Raw genomic sequence first — 22,368 nt, 5'->3', positions numbered from 1 at the left:
CTCGACTTTTAATCAGGTTCATTTATTTTATAGTTCTTATTTTATTATATTAAATTACATATTATAAGAAATTATAAATTTATATATAATTCCCATTTCACAAGTTTTCTGCGGTAAAGTGTCATGCATCGTATACTTGATTCGGGGAATTATGTCTCATTTCAATCTTTGACAATAACTAAATGTATAAAAGATGATACAGTAATTAAAGCAAAGGAACATCTACGTAATAATATCACATGATGTCTCATTATCTAGTGGATACCATTAAACAAAAGCCACCAAACAATTGTTTCTGTGCTTCTAGGTCAAGATTTTGAACGAAGCAAAAATATTACATAATTCACCTTGGTACAACATCTCTTTGAATTCGTCTTGACCTTCTGCTATTTAAAAAGGTTCATAATTTATCATTAAATAATTGGTGATAATATATAATTACATGGTTAAAAGTTTGTTTAGTCTTTCTTGCACTCGTGAAGTTTCTATGCCAATTCTTGACCAAATAGCCTGCAAAAGTACACATCCAGTGTTATTAATCTTGTAAATGATGATTATGATAATAAATATATTGTGACATGTGGGACTTTTTTATGTGACCTTGAATTTGATAAGAGGTAGTATAGAACTATAGATGTATAAAAATTATATTTCGTTCAATTTTGTAAAATTTACTTTTTGAAAATTTAGTTATAAACAAATTTGTTTTCCGATAATGTCTTTTATAATTATTTAGTGTTTTTTTTTTATTTAAAAAAAAACTATTTTCTAAGTAACAAACCAAACAAACTCTTGATTTCTTCAAATTGGTTTCTTACTGATTGAATTCTTTTTAAAACTCTCAAGTTACTCCATTTTTTTTATTTAAAAAAAAATTATTTTCTGAATGACAAACCAAACAGACTCTTGATTTCTTCAAATTGGTTTCTTACTAATTGAATTCTTTCTAAAACAATCAAGTTACTCTAAAGTCGCATTTGGTATTTTAAAATAAATTATATATGTTTTGACACTTATGATTTTCAAAATGCATATATACAAATGAAGTGAGAGAAGTATACCTAGTAGCAAATAATTAAATAAATAAATAAAAAGGTGAAGTGAGAGAAGTTGATTAGGTTCATCAATAACGATTCAAAAGTTAATTAGCAGCTGCATATGATGCATTGATGCTTCTGTTTATACACACACACACACACACACACACACACACATATATATATATATATCTATATATAATATGTAAGTAAACCTGTGAATGGATTGTATATAAGATCTTGTCACCAATAGTAGAGTAGCTTGTACTCACAACTTCAACACTTTCTTCTTCAAGAACAGATGGAACTTGGTGCAACATGAAATTTTTGTCCAAACCAGCAATCAATTTCACCATCAAAGTTGAGCCCATTTCTTCAAGTGCAAGTACCGGCAACGTTATTGGCGAGCTTTCGATGTTATTTTTATTCATACTCTGATCACCCTTGAGTTGTTCCTTCCTTCTCTGCAGTTCTTCTATGCTTTCCTTCAATCCTTTTATATAGTTAGTCGCTTGCTCCAACAAAACAGGCAATGGCGCCAATCTTTTTTGTTCAAAAAACAAAGGCATTAATTCATTTTGTTAGTGTTTACATGTGTGTGTGTGTGTGTGTTTGTGTGTATATATATAGAGAGAGAGAAAGAGAGACCTTGGATGTTTGGGTAAAGATAAGAGAGGAGAGGATGGAAAAAAGATGATTCATATGCATTCTTCGCTTTTTCTCCATGGCATTTCTGCCTACTTTAAGTGAGCTGTTGCCTGGCAGCATTTTCTTTTGTACTCAATAATTAAAACTCAATGCTTGAATGACAGTTTTTATATATATATATATATATATATATATTTATATTTATGTAGGTATTAGGTACAGAGTAATGCTTTGATCCTGCCTTATCAGGACAAAAAATGTCCACCAAGCTGAGTTGATCCAATAAGAGTTTGCCACCTATTCTTAACATTAAAAATTATAAAATGTGGGTTATACCCATTTAACTAGGCTAGACCTATTTTGTTTCTCTCTTCTTATTTCTCTCTCCTCCCTATGTTTTCTTTCGCTCTCCTTGTTTCTCTCTCCTCCCATGGGAGGATGTTTCCTTTAACCAAAATCATAGCCACAGACCACCATCCAAACGGTGATGTGCACGTTAGCGCCGTGGTCGTCGATGGTCTTGAAGGAGTTGACGAAGAGCTCGTGCTTTAGCTTGATGAACATGTTGGTGGAGAAGACGATCCAGAGGGGCTCCGTCTGGATCACGGCATGCCGGAGGGTTCCTGGAGTTGGGTTCGCCGCATCGTTGTCGGAGGTGTGATGACCTTGGATTTTTCAACCCAGCGTGTCCTGTGATGACCCGAAGCGGATCTAGAATGCGGAAGTAAAGACAAAACAACGGTCTCCCAAGGCACAACACCTCTAAGACCCTAAGATAACCTTTCATGAGGTCACGAAACCTAAAGGAATAAAGTGCGGAAGCAAGAGAATGGAAAGATAACAATTAAGCCCCTAGGGCAAAATATTCATTTCTGAAAGTATGAATTCAGGTGCCACTGAGTACATCGCTGGAAAGACAACGAAAAACTAGTCAAGATGGACTCAAGAATCGCATGATTCGGAGTCCGGACGAAGGAGAAACGGTAAGACGAAAAAAAACGCACACTTAAAGCTAAAAGGGTAAACTGGTACTTTCAACTGAAATGGGTACTCTCGTGTACACCATTGGATAGATAATGAAAAATTAACCAAGATGGACTCAAGAATCACTTGATTCGGAGTCCGGATGGCAAAGATATCAAGTTCTGAAGTCGAAGGAAGGGAAACCCTATCCCGGTTCGAACCAAAAACTGACACTACATTACTAAAACTTGAATATCTTGAGCTAAAAGTGGAATCTGAAATTGAAATTAGTATCATTGGAAATCTTGTTTCGACGCGGTCAATTTAGACTCAAGAACGGACCAATTCGGAGTTGAAACGAAAGAGATACGACGATACGAAGTTGAAGGTACAGTGCTGAACCAAGACACACCCATACTCACACATGAACAGTGCTACGAGCACTCGTGAGAAGCTATGAGCGCTCGTGCAGCACATGCCCCAGGGCAAAAACCCACTGCCCCATTTACGAGCTCTCGTACCCCCTTAGGGCGCTCGTTCTGCTGTAGGCTGCACTTGAAATGCCAACTTGAAATGCAATTTTGAGGGCTTTTTGGGCCTTTTTGAAAAAAACACAAAGAAGAAACCCCCTCAAAATCATGCTTTCTAGCCAACCATGTAGATGGAAACAAAAAAAACTACTATGAAATGTCTAGAATGTCCCTAGATCAAATTTGGCTCAAAACGGCAAAATTACAACTTTGCACCATGCATGCGTTTGACCCCAAATGCAATTCTAAGCTGAAACGAATATGCACGCACATGTAAATGGTGATTTTGAGAGCGCGGGAATGGTTCGCGGCTCCCGGAAATGGCTGATACAAAATCCGACCTCCCGACGGCCAAAAAGGCGAAAATGAACTTGAAATGGAAATTTTCAAATCTAAAATTAACAAATGATTGGAAATTACCATTTGGCCCTTGGCCACACTTTCTACATGATTAATGAGACCCTAGGAAGGAATAAAAACGGAATTCCCACACCTGATGCACCCATGGTGAAACAATAACTTACGATTTTTCAATATTTCAATAATATCTCATGAAGTTAAAAGTTACAAAGAATACAATATACATGTCATTGGCCTCCGGCCTCATCTCATACATGTCAAATACAATACAAAACGTGTACTTATGTACACATTACATACATGGAATCAAATATACACATTTTGACATGAATGGCTATAAGTGGCATTTCAACCCAACCTTTACAAGAATTAAAACCTTCAAATCTACGATCATCCAAGCAATGATGAACATCACGAACCAAGTCTTCGTATCTGATCAAAACCCCCAGTAACTTCGGGGTAAGTAAACAAGTTTACTCGTATAGAATGAGCATGCATCGACTCGATTTCTTTTAGATTTTTAGACTAGCATGAAATGATTCAAAAGGGTTATGCCTCCTAACGTTTATGTCAAAATGAGATTCAGGGAGCATCCTAAGCTACCCTAGAGTACCCTAAGCTACCCTAGAGTACTAATTACAAGAATCATGATACATATACATGTATGAAACAAATCAAGATTAGGATAATACAAAGAACACGACAAGAAGGATGCTTGAATACGAGCTAACAAGGATTAAATTATCGATGCAATTAACATGATTGGGATATTTCAATTAACAAGACAAGAGAAATGCGTGAAATCAAGATCATGGCATAATATCTATGCTAGTAAACAAGACTGGAACATTCCAATTAGCAAGACAAGAGTAATACATGAAATCATGAATAATGCATAATATCTATGCAATTTAACATGATTGGAACATTCCAATTAACACGATAGGAGTAATACACGAAATCAAGAACAAGGCATAATATCTATGCAATTAAACAAGGATGGGACATTCCATTAAACACGAAAAGAGTTATACATAAGATTAAGAATAAGGCATAATATCTATGCAAGTAAACAAGATTGGAGTATTTCACATATACGAAAAGTTTAAATCTTCAAGGAATAGCAACATGAAATTTAAAGAGTGAAATCAACTAACGTGGAAAACTCGGATATCGCCCGGATTAAAACCGTACTCTTGAGATCACTTTAGGACTACTAACCCATGGGTAACTTTCCCCTAGTGCGCACTATAGTGTAGGAGGACATTTCCCCGCACTAGAACCAAGTCCTAGCCATGTCAATTCTTGATTGATATCCTAAGTCCCAAAATCAACAAGTTGTGCAAACCAAGATAGTATCAAAATACAAGAAATGCATTAACCACGTTTCATGCACAACCAAGATTTTGGAACACATAAGTCATGCCCTAAGTTCTCAACTATGATGGCATGTGAAATGTCAAGAATTCAAAGTGTGCATCAATATAGACTAGAACCAAGATATATAGCACAAGTATAAGATACATGATTCAATTACTTATTAAACAACACATGAGTAATTTAAATCATTCCAAGACAATCATACTAGTTCATTAACTACCTTAATGAGATTAAGATACAAGGGATACAAGTCCATGTAATACAAGTCAATTTCATGAGTTTAACAAGGATTCAAAATCAAGGCATGACTAACTCGATAGAAGCATAAAAAGGAATTTAATCTACTTAAGGATTAAATTATCAAATTTACAAGGCAAGTCCAAATATTCCATGAACAAGGCATGCCAAAGTTCACGTCAATGACAAGTTTAATATCAAGTCACAAGTCCATTTTATACAAGACACAACAATGTGGATTAAGCTCATAGAACTATTGAATGGATTTTAATTAATTCTTTTAATTAAAATCTCTAGATTTTGAAACTCACCAAAATGGTCTCAAGCTAATGTATGTTATACAACATGTTAAGAATTGATTTAAAAACATAATACATGCGAATTCCATGCAATGTATGGCCATGAGTATTAAACTTTAATACTAGAAAAAAATAATAATTGAAAGGTTTCAAAACCTAATCAAATATTCTAGATTTAATATATGTGAAACTATATGACATGCTTATGAAGAATATTAAGTCGGAATTCCAATTGAGTGAATAGTACACTCGGAATAAATTAATTAATCAAATTAATTAAATATTACTAGATTTCAAAACATTTCTGATTTCTCTCAAATTCATCTATGTTGAAGAACATGCTAGGGCCTAATATAATATGCTAACATATTGATTTCAAGCTAGTTAAGGCCATATGATTTAATATTTTATTCAAGATAAATATTATATAAAATCTTCGTTACTTGTCCAAATGATCTAGATTTAATATATATCAATCAACATATCAATGGGTAATATTCTACCATGCCACATGCTTAAACAAAGTAATGAGCAACCGGGAAAATCAAATCTCATACTAGAAAATAAATAATCAAAAGGTCTAGATTTAATATCCTAGCATGTAAATAAGTTGTATATACATCACAAGCATGCAATATAACAAGAAAGTAAATTATAATACCCCCTACATCAATTTGAGATGAAAACCTCAAAGGCCTACCGAAATAAAAGTGCTTCGAATTTGACGATACCGAAGGATTTTGTCGGGGACAACACGGTGAACAAGAATCCAAAGAAAGTCCCATGAAAATCACAACTTGACTTCAAATCCGAACTCAAGAAATAGTCAAAAATGGATTCTAATAAGGGGGAAAGATACGCGTCATCAAGACAATCATTAAACGTTAAAGCACTACTATGTTTCACTCGAGGGAAGTGGCCGGAAAAAGAAGAAGAAGCATGGCAACCCCTTGGCAGCCATGGTTGCCGGCCAAGAGAGAGGAGAGAAGGAAGAAAATCTGACTTTTTCTCTTCAAGTCCTCCATTTATTGAAAATCTTAAAAAGTGCCCAGAAAGGGCCCCGCTTGGTCCGGAAAAGTAGATTTTGAGCAAACGCTCTCAAACAGCAAAACTCCGTGAACAAAAAAGATTCAAAATGAGAAAACATGAACAACGGAAGAAACGACGTCAAAAACAGAGTCCTGAGCAGAGAGATATGCCCCAAACAAGTTCGGCAGCAACCGGGGTCAGAAACTCTGAAACTGGAGAAAAACGAGCAGAACGAAATTCTAAGAGTACACGACTCGACGAAATGTGAAAATGAATTCCGTACGAGGATCCAGGCTCCAGACGAGGTATTTTTGCAATAACTTTCGTTAATTGTACAATGGCCCCTCCAAAAGTGAAAACTGCACTAATGCCCCAGAATGAAAATATCTTCCAAAAATATTTTCTTAGATACCCTTGAAATAAAATATCTTCAAAAGATATTTATGAAAAGCACCCCAAGAAAAGGAAATAATTCCAAAGAACTATACATCCATGCCCTTATGGACACCGGGAGCAACCAGAGTACTTTCTTACAAAGGTAAAGATACGTATTTTGTGAAAATCACTAAGGATGAAGACACGTGAAGTCAAAAACTAACTCTGAACATGAAAAGTGAGGTTTTGCCAACAAAGTGACAAACGGAGAAAAGACAGAATAGGGAAAAAGACGAAAAGTGAATAGTGTCCGAAAAGTGAAAATGTGGAAATGACTCGATCCTCAAAGGAAGTTGTCAATCCAAACGAAAGAGTCTCAGAAACTATTTCCGAGCACTCGAGATGACACTAAACAACGAGAAACAGAACTCAGAAAGGAAAATTAAACGAAAAAAATTTATCCGTAAAATTTCGGGAAAAAGGAAAGGAAGGAAAATATCCGAGTCATTACAACCTACCCTCCTTAAAGGAATTTCGTCCCCGAAATTCAGAACATTCCGAAAAGGAACAGAACAGAGACCGTACAAAGATTAGACCAAAGGACAGCCCATAAAGCACTGAAGGACACCCAAGAGATTTCAAGATCAACTGAAGGAATGTGAAACCACGAACTAAGATAACACCTCATACGAATCGGCATGTTAACTCAACGTCAACTACCGAGAGAATCCCAAGACAACGAAACGTTGAAGCATGATAGAAGAAGAGAGTGACAAGGCAGTACGAACAGTAACCAAAACCCGCCCACACTTACTCGTCAGCAAGGTAGTATGACAGTATAAGGTACTAGTTCATAACATGCCCCAAACCAAGTCATCTCTAAGAAACCTATTGACACGGATGACATCAATGTCGAAAATGATCATTACCAAAAGCATCATGGGGACCAGGCATCTACGAGAGTTGGGGTAGCTAATCCCAAAACTCTGACAATAATGTCATAGGCACCATTACGCTTAAGGCCTTAGATCTAGAAGCTACGAAGGAAAAGGAAATGAAACTGTGCCTCCCTGGCCCACGTCTCATTCCACCAGATAAGGATTGTGATTCTACGCTCACATGAGCCTTACTCGAATCAACCGTCATACGAAGGTCTCGAAACACCCAACCAAGAAAACAGACTAGCAGGTTCCCGACATGGGTCCTTAGAGAATGAATTTCTCCTAGCCGGGGAAGAAACTCGTAAAACAAGAATGCATCCAAGGGTTGCGACAGATCCTACGAGACAATGTCAAAATCAGACATGAAAGTAAACAGCTAGCATGCAACATAGCAACGGACTATTTACTCAAGGTGCCACATAAGTAACCAGACATGCTATCAAATCAAAACATGTTATCAAGAAGCACATAAGTACATGGTATGACAACATACATGAATGAAAAATGTAAGGTATGCTGACATACGTTGCATACGGACATGCTAACCTAAGCACGCAGATATGATGTCATACTAGGACATGATACTAACCTAGACCATGTTATCAGGAAGCATATATATGCACATAAAGTATGCTTAACAAACCATAGATGTCTCAAAACACCTGAGCATGTGAACATGTTATCATACAAGACATGTTATCAACCAAAACATGTTATCAAACAAGACATGTTCTCGAGAAGCATTTAAACACATAGAGCATGGCAACACAAGCATGATATGCACCCAAAACCCATCGTCCAAGGTATTCGAACCCGGACGCTCTAATACCATTTGTGACGACCCTAGATTTTTTAACCCAGCGTGTCCTGTGACAACCCGAAGTGGATCCAGAATGCGGAAGCAAAGATAAGACAATGGTCTCCCAAGGCACAACACCTCTAAGACCCTAAGATAACCTTCCATGAGGTCACGGAACCCAAAGGAATAAAGTGCGGAAGCAAGAGATCGGAAAGATAACAATTAAGCCCCTAGGGCAAAATAGTCATTTCTTAAAGTATGAATTCAGGTGCCACTAAGCACACCGCTGGAAAGATAACAAAAAACTAGTCAAGATGGACTCAAGAATCGCATGATTCGAAGTCCGGACGAAGGAGAAACGGTAAGACGAAGAAAAACGAGCACTTAAAGCTAAAGGGGTAAACTGGTAATTCCAACTGAAATGTGAACTCTCGTGTACACCATTGGATAGACAACGAAAAGTTAATCAAGATGGACTCAAGAATCACTTGATTCGGAGTCCGGATGGCAAAGATATCAAGTTCTGAAGTCGAAGGAAGGGAAACCCTATCCCGGTTCGAACCAAAAACTGACACTACATTACTAAAACTTGAATATCTCAAGCTACAAGTGGAATCTGAAGCTGAAATTAGTATCATTGGAAATCTTATTTCGACGTGGTCAATTTAGACTCAAGAACAGACCAATTCGGAGTTGAAACAAAAGAGATACGACGACACGAAGTTGGAGGTGCAATGCTAAACCAAGACAGGCCCATACTCACACATGAACAGTGCTACGAGTGCTCGTGAGAAGCTATGAGCACTCGTTCAGTACATGCCCCAGGGCAAAAACCCACTGCCCCATTTACGAGTGCTCGTACCCCCTTGGAGTGCCCGTTCTGCTGTAGGCTACACCTAAAATGCCAACTTGAAATGCAATTTTGAGGACTTTTTGGGCCATTTTGAAAAAAACACAAAGAAGAAACCCCCCTCAAAATCATGTTTTCTAGCCAACCATGTAGATGGAAACAAAAAAAAACTACTATGAAATGTCTATAATGTCCCTAGATCAAATTTGGCTCAAAACGGCAAAATTGCAACTTTGCACCATCATGCGTTTGACCCCAAATGCAATTCTAAGCTGAAACGAATATGCACGCACACGTAAATGATGAATTTGAGAGTGCGGGAATGATCCGCGGCTCCCGGGAATGGCTGATACAAAATCCGACCTCCCGACGGCCAAAAAGGCGAAAATGAATTTGAAATGGAAATTTTCAAATCTAAAATTAACAAATGATTAGAAATTCCCATTTGGCCCTTGGCCACACTTTCTACATGATTAATGAGACCCTAGGAAGGAATAAAAACGGAATTCCCACACCTGATGCACCCATGGTGAAACAATAACTTATGATTTTTCAATATTTCAATAATATCTCATGAAGTTAAAAGTTACAAAGAATACAATATATATGTCATTGGCCTCCGGCCCCATCTCATACATGTCAAATACAATACAAAACGTGTACTTATGTACATATTACATACATGGAATCAAATATACACATTTTGACATGAATGGCTATAAGTGGCATTTCAACCCAACCTTTACAAGAATTAAAACCTTCAAATCTACGATCATCCAAGCAATGATGAACATCATGAACCAAGTCTTCGTACCTGATCAAAACCCTCAGTAACTTCGGGGTGAGTAAACAAGTTTGCTCGTAGAGAATGAGCATTCATCGACTCGATTTCTTTCAGATTTTTAGACTAGTATGAAACGATTCAAAAGGGTCATGCCTCCTAACGTCTATGTCAAAATGAAACTCAGGGAGCATCCTAAGCTATCCTAGAGTACTAATTACAAGAATTATGATACATATACATGTATGAAGCAAATCAAAATTGGGATAATCCAAGGAACACGGCAAGAAGGATGCTTGAATACGAGCTAACAGGGATTACATTATCGATGCAATTAACATGATTGGGATATTTCAATTAACAAGACAAGAGAAATGCGTAAAATCAAAATCATGGCATAATATCTATGCAAGTAAACAAGACTGGAACATTCCAATTAGCAAGACAAGAGTAATACATGAAATCATGAATAATGCATAATATCTATGCAATTTAACATGATTGGAGCATTCCAATTAACACGATAGGAGTAATACACGAAATCAAGAACAAGGCATAATATCTATGCAATTAAACAAGGATGGGACATTCCATTAAACACGAAAAGAGTTATATAAAAGATTAAGAATAAGGCATAATATCTATCCAAGTAAACAAGATTGGAGTATTTCACATACACAAAAAGTTGAAATCTTCAACGAATAGCAACATGAAATTTAAAGAGTGAAATCAACCAATGTGGAAAACTCGGATATCGCCCGGATTAAAACCGTACTCTTGAGATCATTTTAGGGCTACTAACCCATGGGTACCTTTCCCTTAGTGCGCACTATAGTGTAGGAGGACATTCCCCCGTACTAGAACTAAGTCCTAGCCATGTCAATTCTTGATTGATATCCCAAGTCCCAAAATCAACAAGTTGTGCAAACCAAGATAGTATATAAATACAAGAAATGCATTAACCACGTTTCATGCACAACCAAGATTTTGGAACACACAAGTCATGCCCTAAGTTCTCAACTATGATGGCATGTGAAATGTTAAGAATTCAAAGTGTGCATCAATATAGACTAGAACCAAGATATATAGCACAAGTATAAGATACATGATTCAATTACTTATTAAACAACACATGAGTAATTTAAATCATTCCAAGACAATCATACTAGTTCATTAACTACCTTAATAAGATCAAGATACAAGGGATATAAGTCCATGTAATACAAGTCAATTTCATGAGTTTAACAAGGATTCAAAATCAAGGCATGACTAACTCGATAGAAGCATAAAAGGGAATTTAATCTACTTAAGGATTAAATTATCAAATTTATAAGGCAAGTCCAAATATTCCACGAACAAGGCATGTCAAAAGTCATGTCAATGACAAGTTTAATATCAAGTTACAAGTTCATTTCATGCAAGACACAACAATGTGGATTAAGCTCATAGAACTATTGAATAGATTTTAATTAATTCTTTTAATTAAAATCTCTAGATTTTGAAACTCACCTAAATGGTCTCAAGTTAATGTATGTTATACAACATGTCAAGACTTGATTTAAAAACATAATACATGCGAATTCCATGCAATGTATGGCCATGAGTATTAAACTTTAATACTAGAAAAAAATAATAATTGAAAGGTTTCAAAACGTAATCAAATATTCTAGATTTAATATATGTGAAACTATATGACATACTTATCAAGAATATGAAGTCGGAATTCCAATTGAGTGAATAGTATACTCGGAATAAATTAATTAAATATTACTAGATTTCAAAACATCTCTGATATATCTCAAATTCATCTATGTTGAAGAACATGCTAGGGCCTAATATAATATGCTAACACACATTGATTTCAAGCTAGTTAAGGCCATATGATTTAATATTTTATTCAAGATAAATATTAAATAAAATCTTCGTTACTTGTCCAAATGATCTAAATTTAATATATGTCAATCAACATATCAAGGGATAATATTCTATCATGCCACATGTTTAAACAAAGTTATGAGCAACCGGGAAAATCAAATCTCATACTAGAAAATAAATAATCAAAAGTTCTAGATTTAATATCCTAGCATGTAAACAAGTTGTATATACATCACAAGCATGCAATATAACAAGAAAGTAAATTATAACACCCACTACCTCAATTTGAGATGAAAACCTCAAAGACCCACCCAAATAAAAGTGCTCCGAATTCGACGATACTGAAGGGTTTTGTCGGGGACAACACGGTGAACAAGAATCCAAAGTAAGCCCCATGAAAATCACAACTTGACTTCAAACCCAAACTTAAGAAATGGTCAGAAATGGATTCTAATAAGGGGGAAAGATGCACGTCGTCAAGACAAGCATTAAACGTTAAGGCACTACTATGTTTCACTCAAGGAAAGTGGCCGGAAAAAGAAGAAGAAGCATGGCAGCCCCTTGGCGGCCATAGTTGCCGACCAAGAGAGAGGAGAGAGAGAAGAAAATCTAACTTTTTCTCTTCAAGTCCCCTATTTATAGAAAATCTCAAAAAGTGCCCCGAAAGGGCCCCGCTGAGTCCGGAAAAGTAGATTTTGAGCAAACGCGCTCAAACGGCAAAAATTCATGAATGAAAAAGATTTAAAATGAGAAAACATGAATAGCGGAAGAAACGGCGTCGAAAACAGAGTCCCGAACAGAGAGATATGCCCCAAACAAGTTCGGTAGTAACCGGGGTCAGAAACTCTGAAAGTGGAGAAAAACCACCAGAACGAAATTCTAAGAGTACACGACTTGACGAAATGTGAAAATGAATCCCATATGAGGATCCAGGCACCAGACGAGGTGTTTTTGCAATAACTTTCGTTAATTGTACAATGGCCCCTCCAAAAAAGTGAAAACTTCACTAATGCCCCAGAATGAAAATATCTTCCAAAAATATTTTCTTAGATACCCCTGAAATAAAATATCTTCAAAAGATATTTATGAAAAACACCCCAAGAAAAGGAAATAATTCCAAAGAATTATGCATCCATGCCCCTATGGATACCGGGAGCAACCAGAGTACTTTCTTGCAAAAGTAAAGATACGTATTTTGTGGAAATCACTAAGGATTAAGACACGTGAAATCAAAAACTAACTCCGAGCATGAAAAGTGAGGTTTTGCCAATAAAGTGACAAACGGGGAAAAGACAGAATATGGAAAAAAGAAGAAAAGTGAATAATGTCCGAAACCTGAAAATGTGGAAATGACTCGGTTCTCAAAGGAAGTTGTCAATCCAAATGAAAGAGGCTCAGAAACCAATTCTTAGCACTCGAGATGACACTAAACGACGAGAAACAGAACTCAGAAAGAAAAATTAAACGAAAAAAATTTATCCGTAAAATTTCAGGAAAAAGGAAAGGAAGGAAAATAACCGGCTCATTACAGGAGGAGTCGGTGATGACTTAGATCCAGCCACCCTTACCACCGAGCACGCCCTTCCCGAACCCTATGGCGCAGTTGGCGAGGCGTTGCTGGTTCTTGGCCAGTTTGGGTCGCGTTTCCAACAGTCATCGATGGGGTTTCCGGTGAGGCATGTCTTTCCCTTTGATTCAACATTGTTGGCCAGCATTTTTCGTCTGGATATAGAGACATTGAGACACCTGCAGTGAAAACAGAGCAAACCAGAGTGTGAAAAAAGCCCTAAAAATGGGCAAAAATAAGATATTTTGTTGTTCTTGAAATTGTGTGAAAAGAGAGTGACCCACATGATAAAATGCTATAATGAACAAAACCCAGATGTGAATTTTTATATTTTTAACTTTCTCAAAACAATGTGAAAACAGAGTGACCCAAATTATAAAAGCCCTAGAATCAGTAAAACACAGATTCGGAACGGTGACCGACGAAGATGATTGGGCTAGTTCGGCAATAATGAAAGGACTGAAGAAGAGACTTTAAAAGGACTAAAGGAGAGAGAAAATGGGTTTCAGATGGATTCTACCCGTAACCCAAATTTGATCAAGTATTATCCATTTTTATTTTTTTTGGGACAAGTGTCAAGTTTTCATAGAGCCACGTCATGGTGGAGGATAGAACTTATCCTGAAAAGGCAGGATATAAGCATTGCTCCTAGGTATATGTAGGACTTGCAGGGCTGGCCTGGACATAGGAGAGCGTGTGATGCCATTCATTAATTGATTGATCATGACATCGAAAGCTACACAAAAGTCAAAATTTTAATAAGTATCTTTAAAAAATAAATAAGAAACACTCAAAATAGTTTTTCTAAAATGATTTCTTGAAAGAATTAGGATTATGCACTTCCTTGTTGATTCAAAATTAAAAATTTCATTGAATTTGACTTAGCTCGATCAACTAATTAAGAAAAAAAATTCTTTATCCAATTACTTTTGGTCTTTTAAATTGTTGGTTCAAAAATAAAAATTCTATTGAATTTGAGTCAGCTCAACTAAAAAAAAAAAATTCATCTTTACATAATAATCTAGAGTCTACTTTTTATTTTTACAACTTAAAAATTAGTACATAATTTTAACAAATTATATTTCGATATTGTAGGTACAAAATTTCTCTCTATTAAAATAAATAAAAAGAAAAATATAACTCACTCAGAACAAGCAATTATAATACTCAGAGATAAGTGTATAATGCTCAATGCTTTTATTGGATGTCTAGGCTTCTATTTATAAGAAACAAGGTGGTAGAATTATGGTAGGACTCGCCTGGCTTGTCCTCCAATCCATTCCATATATAACATTCTTTACAACTATAATCTTTTCATTTTTACAATTCTTTCCATGCAAAACTTTCCTTGCACATAACTTGTTTTCTTTGCTGAATCCTTTGTCTAGCAGGACTGGTCTACCTTTAATTGAGATTGGGCTACGTATGGGCTGATCCAAACAATTCGGTAAATGGGTTTGAAGTTCAACCTTGACGCCCTGGGCTGTTGACGCCTTTAATGGGCCTGAATGAGATTATATGCATCTGGTCTTAGTAAATTGGCCGAATGGCCTGAGTCAGTAGTCTATATGGAAGCAAGACTTTGCATGGGCTTTTTTACGGATTAGGTTCTCCTAATTTGGGCTCGATACTGATCGAGCCCTTGCTGTATCTAATATAAATTTATAGTGTGATGACGTGGACGATTCTTACTGGAAGGGGGATTTTTTCCCTCTACACTTTGCCCCCAATTCCCTCTTTAATTGGATTACGGCTCCTAATTAAAAGGGAATTAAAGTTACACGGTTGCCAATTCTACAAAAAGCGATTCAAGGTGTGTCCATTGCCATTCTGACTAAAAGACCTTTTCATAGCTCGTTCCTGACTCTACGACGTTTACTGTGCTTATTGCTTTAGCGTGATCTCAGGTTAGTTCCTCATTCATTTGTTTAATTTCTTTCATATCATGAGTTCCTCATCCACTCACAACCGTATAGACCTTGTAGATTCGGATTCCATACCTTCTTCTTCTCCCAATCTCATTAGGATCCCTCCCCCTAAGGTTTCTAACCTCATTAAATTCACGAACGATTCAACTGTTCAAATGGATGTCTCCCTTTCACAAGCTGAAGTATCCACTTCCGGGTCAGATTGTGTGTTTACTAAAGAGGAGAGAAAGTTGATTTTGTCTGTTCGGCGTATCAAGTTCTGTATCGAGTCTGTAATAGAGGATTTTAAGATTCCTAACGGGGTAGACATTGTCAAATACCCAGAAGGGGCTGATTTCAGTTCCGGTGAAGGCGTAGGGGACAATGAATTGCTTCTATCAGTTGGGCACCTTAATGCTCTTCGGTTCCCTCTTCACCCCTTCTATCATCTAGTCTTCAATAAGTTAGGACTTGCCCCTCTCCAAGTAAACCCTAACTTTCTTCGAGTAGTCTCGGCACTTCTAGTTCGCCGAAGGTTGGAGAGTCTTGACTTGACTTTTGCTGACTTACTTATTACCTATACCATCGCCAGGCATGGGACTGAGCCTAGCCGTTTTTACTTCACTTTCCCTCTTCAGCAAAGGATATGCACGGACCTCCTTTCCTCCGAGAGGATGATAATTATGAAGGGGAACTAGTCTGTGGATAAATTGAATACCCTTCCCATTCCTCGCAAATTTGGGAAGCTAGGTATAAAATATCTTCCTTCATTCCATGAAAAGTGCTTTGGTTGTTTCCTATGTCAAGTTTTATTATTTCGTCATACTTATGAATTTCTTGGTCTTCTTTCAGCAACATTCCCCTCCTCCGCAGCGAAGAAGAAACTTGTTTTCCTCAAAGCACAAGTTTGGAGTGAGCCCCCTTCTGTTAAGGAGTTATTCACTTCATCCAACCTTCAAAAAATTGCTTCAAGTGCCACAGCTGCAGACCTTATGGATTTTGCACTTCCATCTTTTGACAGCTTCCCCTTGACTGAGGAAGAAAAACAAAGAGCTGAAGCTCTGAAGAAGAAAGCTGCTGAAGAGTAACCTTTGCTAGTCATTAGATCGACTGAGCATGAGAATGAGGTGGATGAACCTCCTCTTAAGAAGACAAGGTTAAACCCACCTTCCAGCAGCAAGGGCAAGAACATCCCTAAAAGCAAGGGGAAGAAGGCTGGGGAAACTGACTCGGAGGAGGAAGTCCGGGCTTATATTCAAGCCGAGTCTTGAGAACCTTGGAAACCTGTCTTCTCAAAGGCTGACAAGTCAATCCTTCATTTTGGGGATTCGATAGTCTCTAACCCCTCTGCTACCTTGGCGGTTGCTCGAGGGATGTGGCTACCCAAGGAGGAAGAAATCATTGGGAATCTGGGGTTGGATCAGCTACTACCATCTGCCCTAGTTGATGCTGTGAAGGTTTATTCTTTTCCCTTCACTGGCTTAATTCTTCAGATTTTCTTTCACCGCATATTTGCTAATACTCTCATTGTTGATTATGTAGAGTTTGCACCAGACTATGGCACTGTGTGCCACTGCTAAAGCTCAGTCTCTTTCCATTAAGAAACTAGAAAGAGACTTCGGTAATGCTGAGAAGAAGGCTTCGCATTTTGCTATGAATGCGAAGATCGCTTATGATGCGAGAGATGTTTACAAGAATCGTCTGGCAGTTTCTGAGGCAAAGGTGGAGACTCTGGAAAATGAAGTCCAGCACTTAAATGATGCCATTGGTACCTGCATTACTACTGGGAGATAAATGCAAGGACGCTACTCCACTATTGTGCGTTTATCCAGTGCAAAAGCTTTTAGGTTCGGCTTCAGCCAAGGTTCTGGTGACAAAACAAAGGATCCAGAAGCCTTTGATGTTGACATGGAAGTGTCCTTCCCTTATGCTGAAGGTCCAAAAGCCTAAGAGGCTGAGGTACTCTTTGCTGAGATGGTGAAGGCTCATCTAGAGAGTCATCTAGCTTCAAGCTTGCCAGCTCCTCCATCTTCTGACTTGGCAGCTCCTCCATCTTCTGACTTGCCAGCTCCTTTATCCACAAGTCCAAATGTAGTGGATGCCTTTAACTCTGCTCCCTTTGATCCAAAAAGGAAGTAGAGTTGTGTAACTCTTTTTTTTTTTTTTTTTTGAAGGAATGAATGTAGAAACTATATATTTTTGCTCTTGAAATGCAGTGACTACATTTATTCTGAAGTATCTTTCATGCTTGTGAATGCTTTTGATTTTTACACTACTTTACTCTAATAATGTGCTTCTATCCTCAAGGAGGAAGGCTCATTGCCTGAGAACTTCGTACCTCTTGTGGTCCAAAGCAAAAACAGGAAAGAGGATAAGAAGTGAATCCCTTTGATTGTTTAATTAATATCTGATGATGGTTTCTCCGTCTAGTATTCTAACCGTCAAGGGAACCTTTCCTGCCACTGACTCGTATATCATAGACATATCAATACTTGTTTTCCTTGTATTATTTTGATGTGGGACAAAACTTTCTATGAGTTATATACCATTAGTCCATTAAAAAGGATCTGTGAGTGTGTTGCCATAGAGAACTTTTGCCCCCAGTTGGACTTATACCTTATTGACGTAGCCTCGGATGTAAATCATCCGAGGTGGTATACTCTTTGGCTAAGAGCCTGAGAGAAATTGTATTGCACCGGACTCTTGTTATTCGAAGCGATATGTTCCTCGGTCACGAACTTGGGAGGAGCTCTATTGCGCTGGACTCTTGAGGCCCGAAGCGACGTGTTCCTCGGCTATGAGCCTGAGAGGAACTGTATTGTGCTGGACTTTTGAGTTTCGAAGCGATGTGTTCCTCGACTATGAGCCTGAGAGGAACTATATTGTGCTGGACTCTTGAGTTTCGAAGCGATGTGTTCCTCGACTATGAGCCTAAGAGGAACTGTATTGTGCTGGACTCTTGAGTTCCGAAGCGATGTGTTCCCTGGCTATGAGCCTGAGAGGAACTGTATTGTGCTGGACTCTTGAGTTCCGAAGCGATGTGTTCCCTGGCTATGAGCCTGAGAGGAACTGTATTGTGCTGGACTCTTGAGTTCCGAAGCGATGTGTTCCTCGGCTATGAGCCTGAGAGGAACTGTAGTGTGCTAGACTTTTGAGTTCCGAAATGACGTATTCCTCGGTTATGAGCCTGAGAGAGACTGTATTGTGCCGAACTCTTAAGGTCCGAAGCGATGTGGTCCTCGGCTATGAGCCTGAGAGGAATTGTATTGTGTTGGACTCTTGAGTTCCGAAGCGATGTGTTCTTCGGCTATGAGCCTGAGAGAAACTGTATTGCGTCAGACTCTTGAGGTTCGAAGCCTGATTTGGAAAACTTACCGAGCATACAAAGCCGGCCGAAGATTCAAAAATGATATGAGGCCAAGAAAGAGAGTAACTGTAACTGAGAAGTCCCTCATACATTTGTTTGGGAGACTTCTTTCCACAGAGACTCTTCGTGGCAACCAAATGTGGTATGCTAACTCTATATTTACTATACACCTCTTGTACTCCTATTCGATGTGGGACAAGGAATATAATTTATTATGGGCCAAAAACTTAGTATGTTTGGAAAAAGAATTATTGCAAAGAATGCCCACTGGTACCAAGTTTTTGTGGGCTGGGCCGTTACTGTTACCAGTGGGCCCTCTTTGCAATACACTGAAATACTTTAATATTTCCTTATATAAATGAATGTACAGAGGTATTCTTTTTCGATGTGGGACAACAATACAATTTGAGTTCTGAGCTAAGTAAAGCCTGAATGTTCAATAAGCATTCGTTTGCAATATACCTGCATTCTAAAGTATGTTTCCCATGTAAAAAGACTTGTACATAATCAATAAGCAAAAAATACGGCATTGCTTTGTTTGTGAAAATATCTTTCTTTTGTCGTAATATCAACATTGTTTGTGAAAATATCTTCTTTTGTCGTAATATCAACATTGTTTGTGAAAATATCTTTCTTTTGTCATTATATCAATAGTAGGGTATATGTATTGCCCCCTATGACGAAAAAAAAAGTAGTAACAAGTAACACCCTATATTACTAAAGTAAAAAGAGTAAAGATGTGTATTACTCAAGAAACTTTTATTATATGGGCCTAGAAACAGCCATATTTGGAGAGAAAACAGATGTATGTTGTCTGTAATAGAAAAGTAAATAAACCATATTATTTAATAATAGTACCTTTTCAAGTGTATTGCATTCCATGGACGTGCAATTGGACGCCCATCAGCTTCCGCCAACCGATAAGCTCCTTTCCCTACCACTTCTGTGACTCTGTAAGGTCCAATCCAATTGGGTTATAACTTTTTTACATAGGTTGTTTCCTACTTTAGCACCCAATCTCCTTCCAGAAAATGTATGAACCTGACTTGCTTGTTGTAACTGTTACGCAACTGTTGTTGGTATGAAGTGAGCCTAATTGCTGCGGCATCCCTCTTTTCCTCTAAGAGATCGAGGTTGTGTTCAAGCTGTTGATCATTGTTTCCTTTGAGCACCAAGTAGGTCCGAATAGTAGGAACTGCTGATTCCGTGGGGATGACAGTCTCAGACCCATAGGCTATGGCAAAAGGGCTTTCTCCCATCGGCCTTCGTGGGGTGGTTCGATATGCCCAAAGCACTTGAGGTAGATTCTCGTACCATTTTGATTTGAGCTTTTCTAACTTTTTCTTCAGGTAGCTGAAAATGGTTCGGTTAGTTATTTCAGCCTACCCATTTTCCTAAGGATGGCTAACTGCAGCCAACTTCTGCCTAATCCCATGCTCGGCGAAGAACTTTCTTGTGCTTTGATTATCCAAGTTCGGGCCATTGTTTATTATGATAACCTTCGGCACCCCAAACCGACAGATTATGTTGTTCCATAGAAAACTCTTTACTTGCTCCTAGGTCACGCTTGAGTAAGCTTCGGCTTCAACCCATTTAGTGAAGTAATCCGTGGCTAGCAACACGTATTCCTATTTCTCCACAGTTTTGGGTAAAGGACCGACCATATCAATCCCCCATTAAGCGAATGGCCATGGATTTGCCATTGCGTGCAAATTTTAAGTGGGTTGATGTTTCATTGGACCATGTGGCTGGCACTTGTCGCATCTTCTGGCATACTCTTCAGCATTCCGAGCCAAGTAAGGCCAGAAATAACCTTGAGTTAGGACCCTTTGTGCCAAGGATCTGCCTCCAGAGTGGTTGCCACAATCCCCGTCATGAACCTGTTTTATAATCTTGAGGGCCTCAGTGGGACTTAAACATTTCAGGTAAGGACCTAAGAATGACTTCCAATATAATTGATTATTGATGATAGAATATTTGGCTGCAGTGAGCCTGAGTTTCCGTGCCTCGGCCTTCTAATTCGGAAGAGTCCCCTCCTTGAGGTAAGCTTCTAATGAATCCATCTAGCATGGTTCGTGTGGAACATCTGGGATCACCATTATTTCCTGCCGAGGGCTTATACTTGGTTTGTCCAGGATGTCAATTGGTATGATCCGGACCAAATCTTCATCTGCAGAAGACGCTGCAGCGGCCAACTGATCTGCTTTGGAATTCTCCTCACGAGGTGCCTGATGGAATTCAATTTAATCGAACCCTCACGTGGCACTCTCCACAGCCTTCCTATAGGCTTTCATTCTATCTTCCTTGGGCAGATACTGGCTTGTTACCTGATTCATAACAAGATGAGAATCACTAAAAACTTTTAGACACCTTACCTGGAGCTGGTTTGTTAACCGAAGTCCTGCGAGTAAGGCCTCATACTTTGCCTCGTTGTTAGTGGCAGGAAAAGTCAGACGGATTGATTACTGCAGCTTGGTGCCTTCGAGGGTTATGATAACAATTCTGGCCCCCGGCACTAATCAAGTTCAAGGAACCATCCACCCAAAGCTCCCATTGTGGCTCGAAAGGACCTGGCTCTTCAGGCTTATCCTCATACTCCAAGAGGAAGTCAGCCAGTGCTTGTCTTTTGTGTGACACCTTCGGTTCATAGGATATATCAAAGGAACTGAGTTCGATTGCCCATTTAGTTATTCTTCCGGAAAAGTCTGGCTTGGAAAAAATGACTCGCATGGGGTAGTTGGTAAGAACTTTGATGTTGTGCAACTCAAAGTAGTGTCGAAGCTTTCTCTTTGCATACACCAATGCTAGTATGATCTTCTCTGCTTTGCTATATCGTGTTTCTGCATCTGTCATTGTCTTACTGGTGTAGAAGATTGGATACTGATTCTTACCTTCTTCTCTAATCAACACTGCACTCGTGGCTATACTGGAGATTGTTAAGTACATGATAAGAGTTTCACCAGGCTTCGGAGCAGACAGAATTGGGGGTTCAGCCATGTAGCACTTCAGTTGGTTGAGAGCAGCCTGCGGGATGAAGCCCGCCTGAAACAATTTGCTTACCTCTTCAGCTATAATTCGGTTGCGCTCAGGAGCGAACCTTCTGTGCCTCTGTTTGACTAGTTTGAACGCCAGATCCACCTTCAGGCTATGGCATGAGACTGAAGGATTGATTCCTACCATGTCTGAATACTCCCAAGCAAATGCATCTGCCTTCTGTCGAATGTCATCAATTAATGCTTTTTTTTCTTCGACTGTGGGGGAAGAACCTATATAGGTGACTTTCTGAGGATCGCCGAGGATTACTTCGACAGCCTCCAGAGACTCCTCAGTAGGCTTTTCAGCTTCGGCCTCATCCTCTGCTTTCAAATACCTGGGCAGAAGGTTCTGTAATTGCTATTTGGACATGCTCCCAGGAGGTGCGAT

The 22,368-nt window shown here is 38.4% G+C and overlaps 1 protein-coding gene across 1 annotated transcript; it reads right to left on the bottom strand.

The window, feature by feature from the left end:
- Positions 1 to 438: 438 nt before the first annotated feature.
- Positions 439 to 1,805, bottom strand: LOC132296232 (transcription factor bHLH167-like). Its single transcript, XM_059794444.1, has 3 exons — positions 1,682 to 1,805; positions 1,253 to 1,572; positions 439 to 510 (listed from the first exon to the last, which is right to left on the bottom strand). Exons 1-3 carry the CDS (start codon positions 1,803 to 1,805, stop codon positions 439 to 441), a joined length of 516 nt encoding a protein of 171 aa, XP_059650427.1.
- Positions 1,806 to 22,368: the final 20,563 nt, after the last annotated feature.

The sequence above is a fragment of the Cornus florida genome, unplaced genomic scaffold (assembly GCF_030987335.1).
Source record: "Cornus florida cultivar Cherokee Brave unplaced genomic scaffold, ASM3098733v1 CherokeeBrave_3.0.0_Hap2_Chr02, whole genome shotgun sequence".
In the NCBI taxonomy this organism is placed as follows: Eukaryota; Viridiplantae; Streptophyta; class Magnoliopsida; order Cornales; family Cornaceae; genus Cornus; species Cornus florida.
The sequence above is the reverse complement of the archived record's forward strand: the minus strand, read 5'-3'. Positions and strand labels throughout refer to the sequence as shown.

Excerpts from the sequence above, each read along its gene's own strand:
- LOC132296232 (XM_059794444.1), bottom strand. The coding sequence starts at position 1,805 with ATGCTGCCAGGCAACAGCTCACTTAAAGTAGGCAGAAATGCCATGGAG. Across the intron at positions 1,573-1,681 it reads TACCCAAACATCCAAGGTCT|CATTGCCTGTTTTGTTGGAG; the intron begins CTCTTTCTCTCT and ends AAAGATTGGCGC. Across the intron at positions 511-1,252 it reads TATATACAATCCATTCACAG|GCTATTTGGTCAAGAATTGG; the intron begins GTTTACTTACAT and ends GTACTTTTGCAG.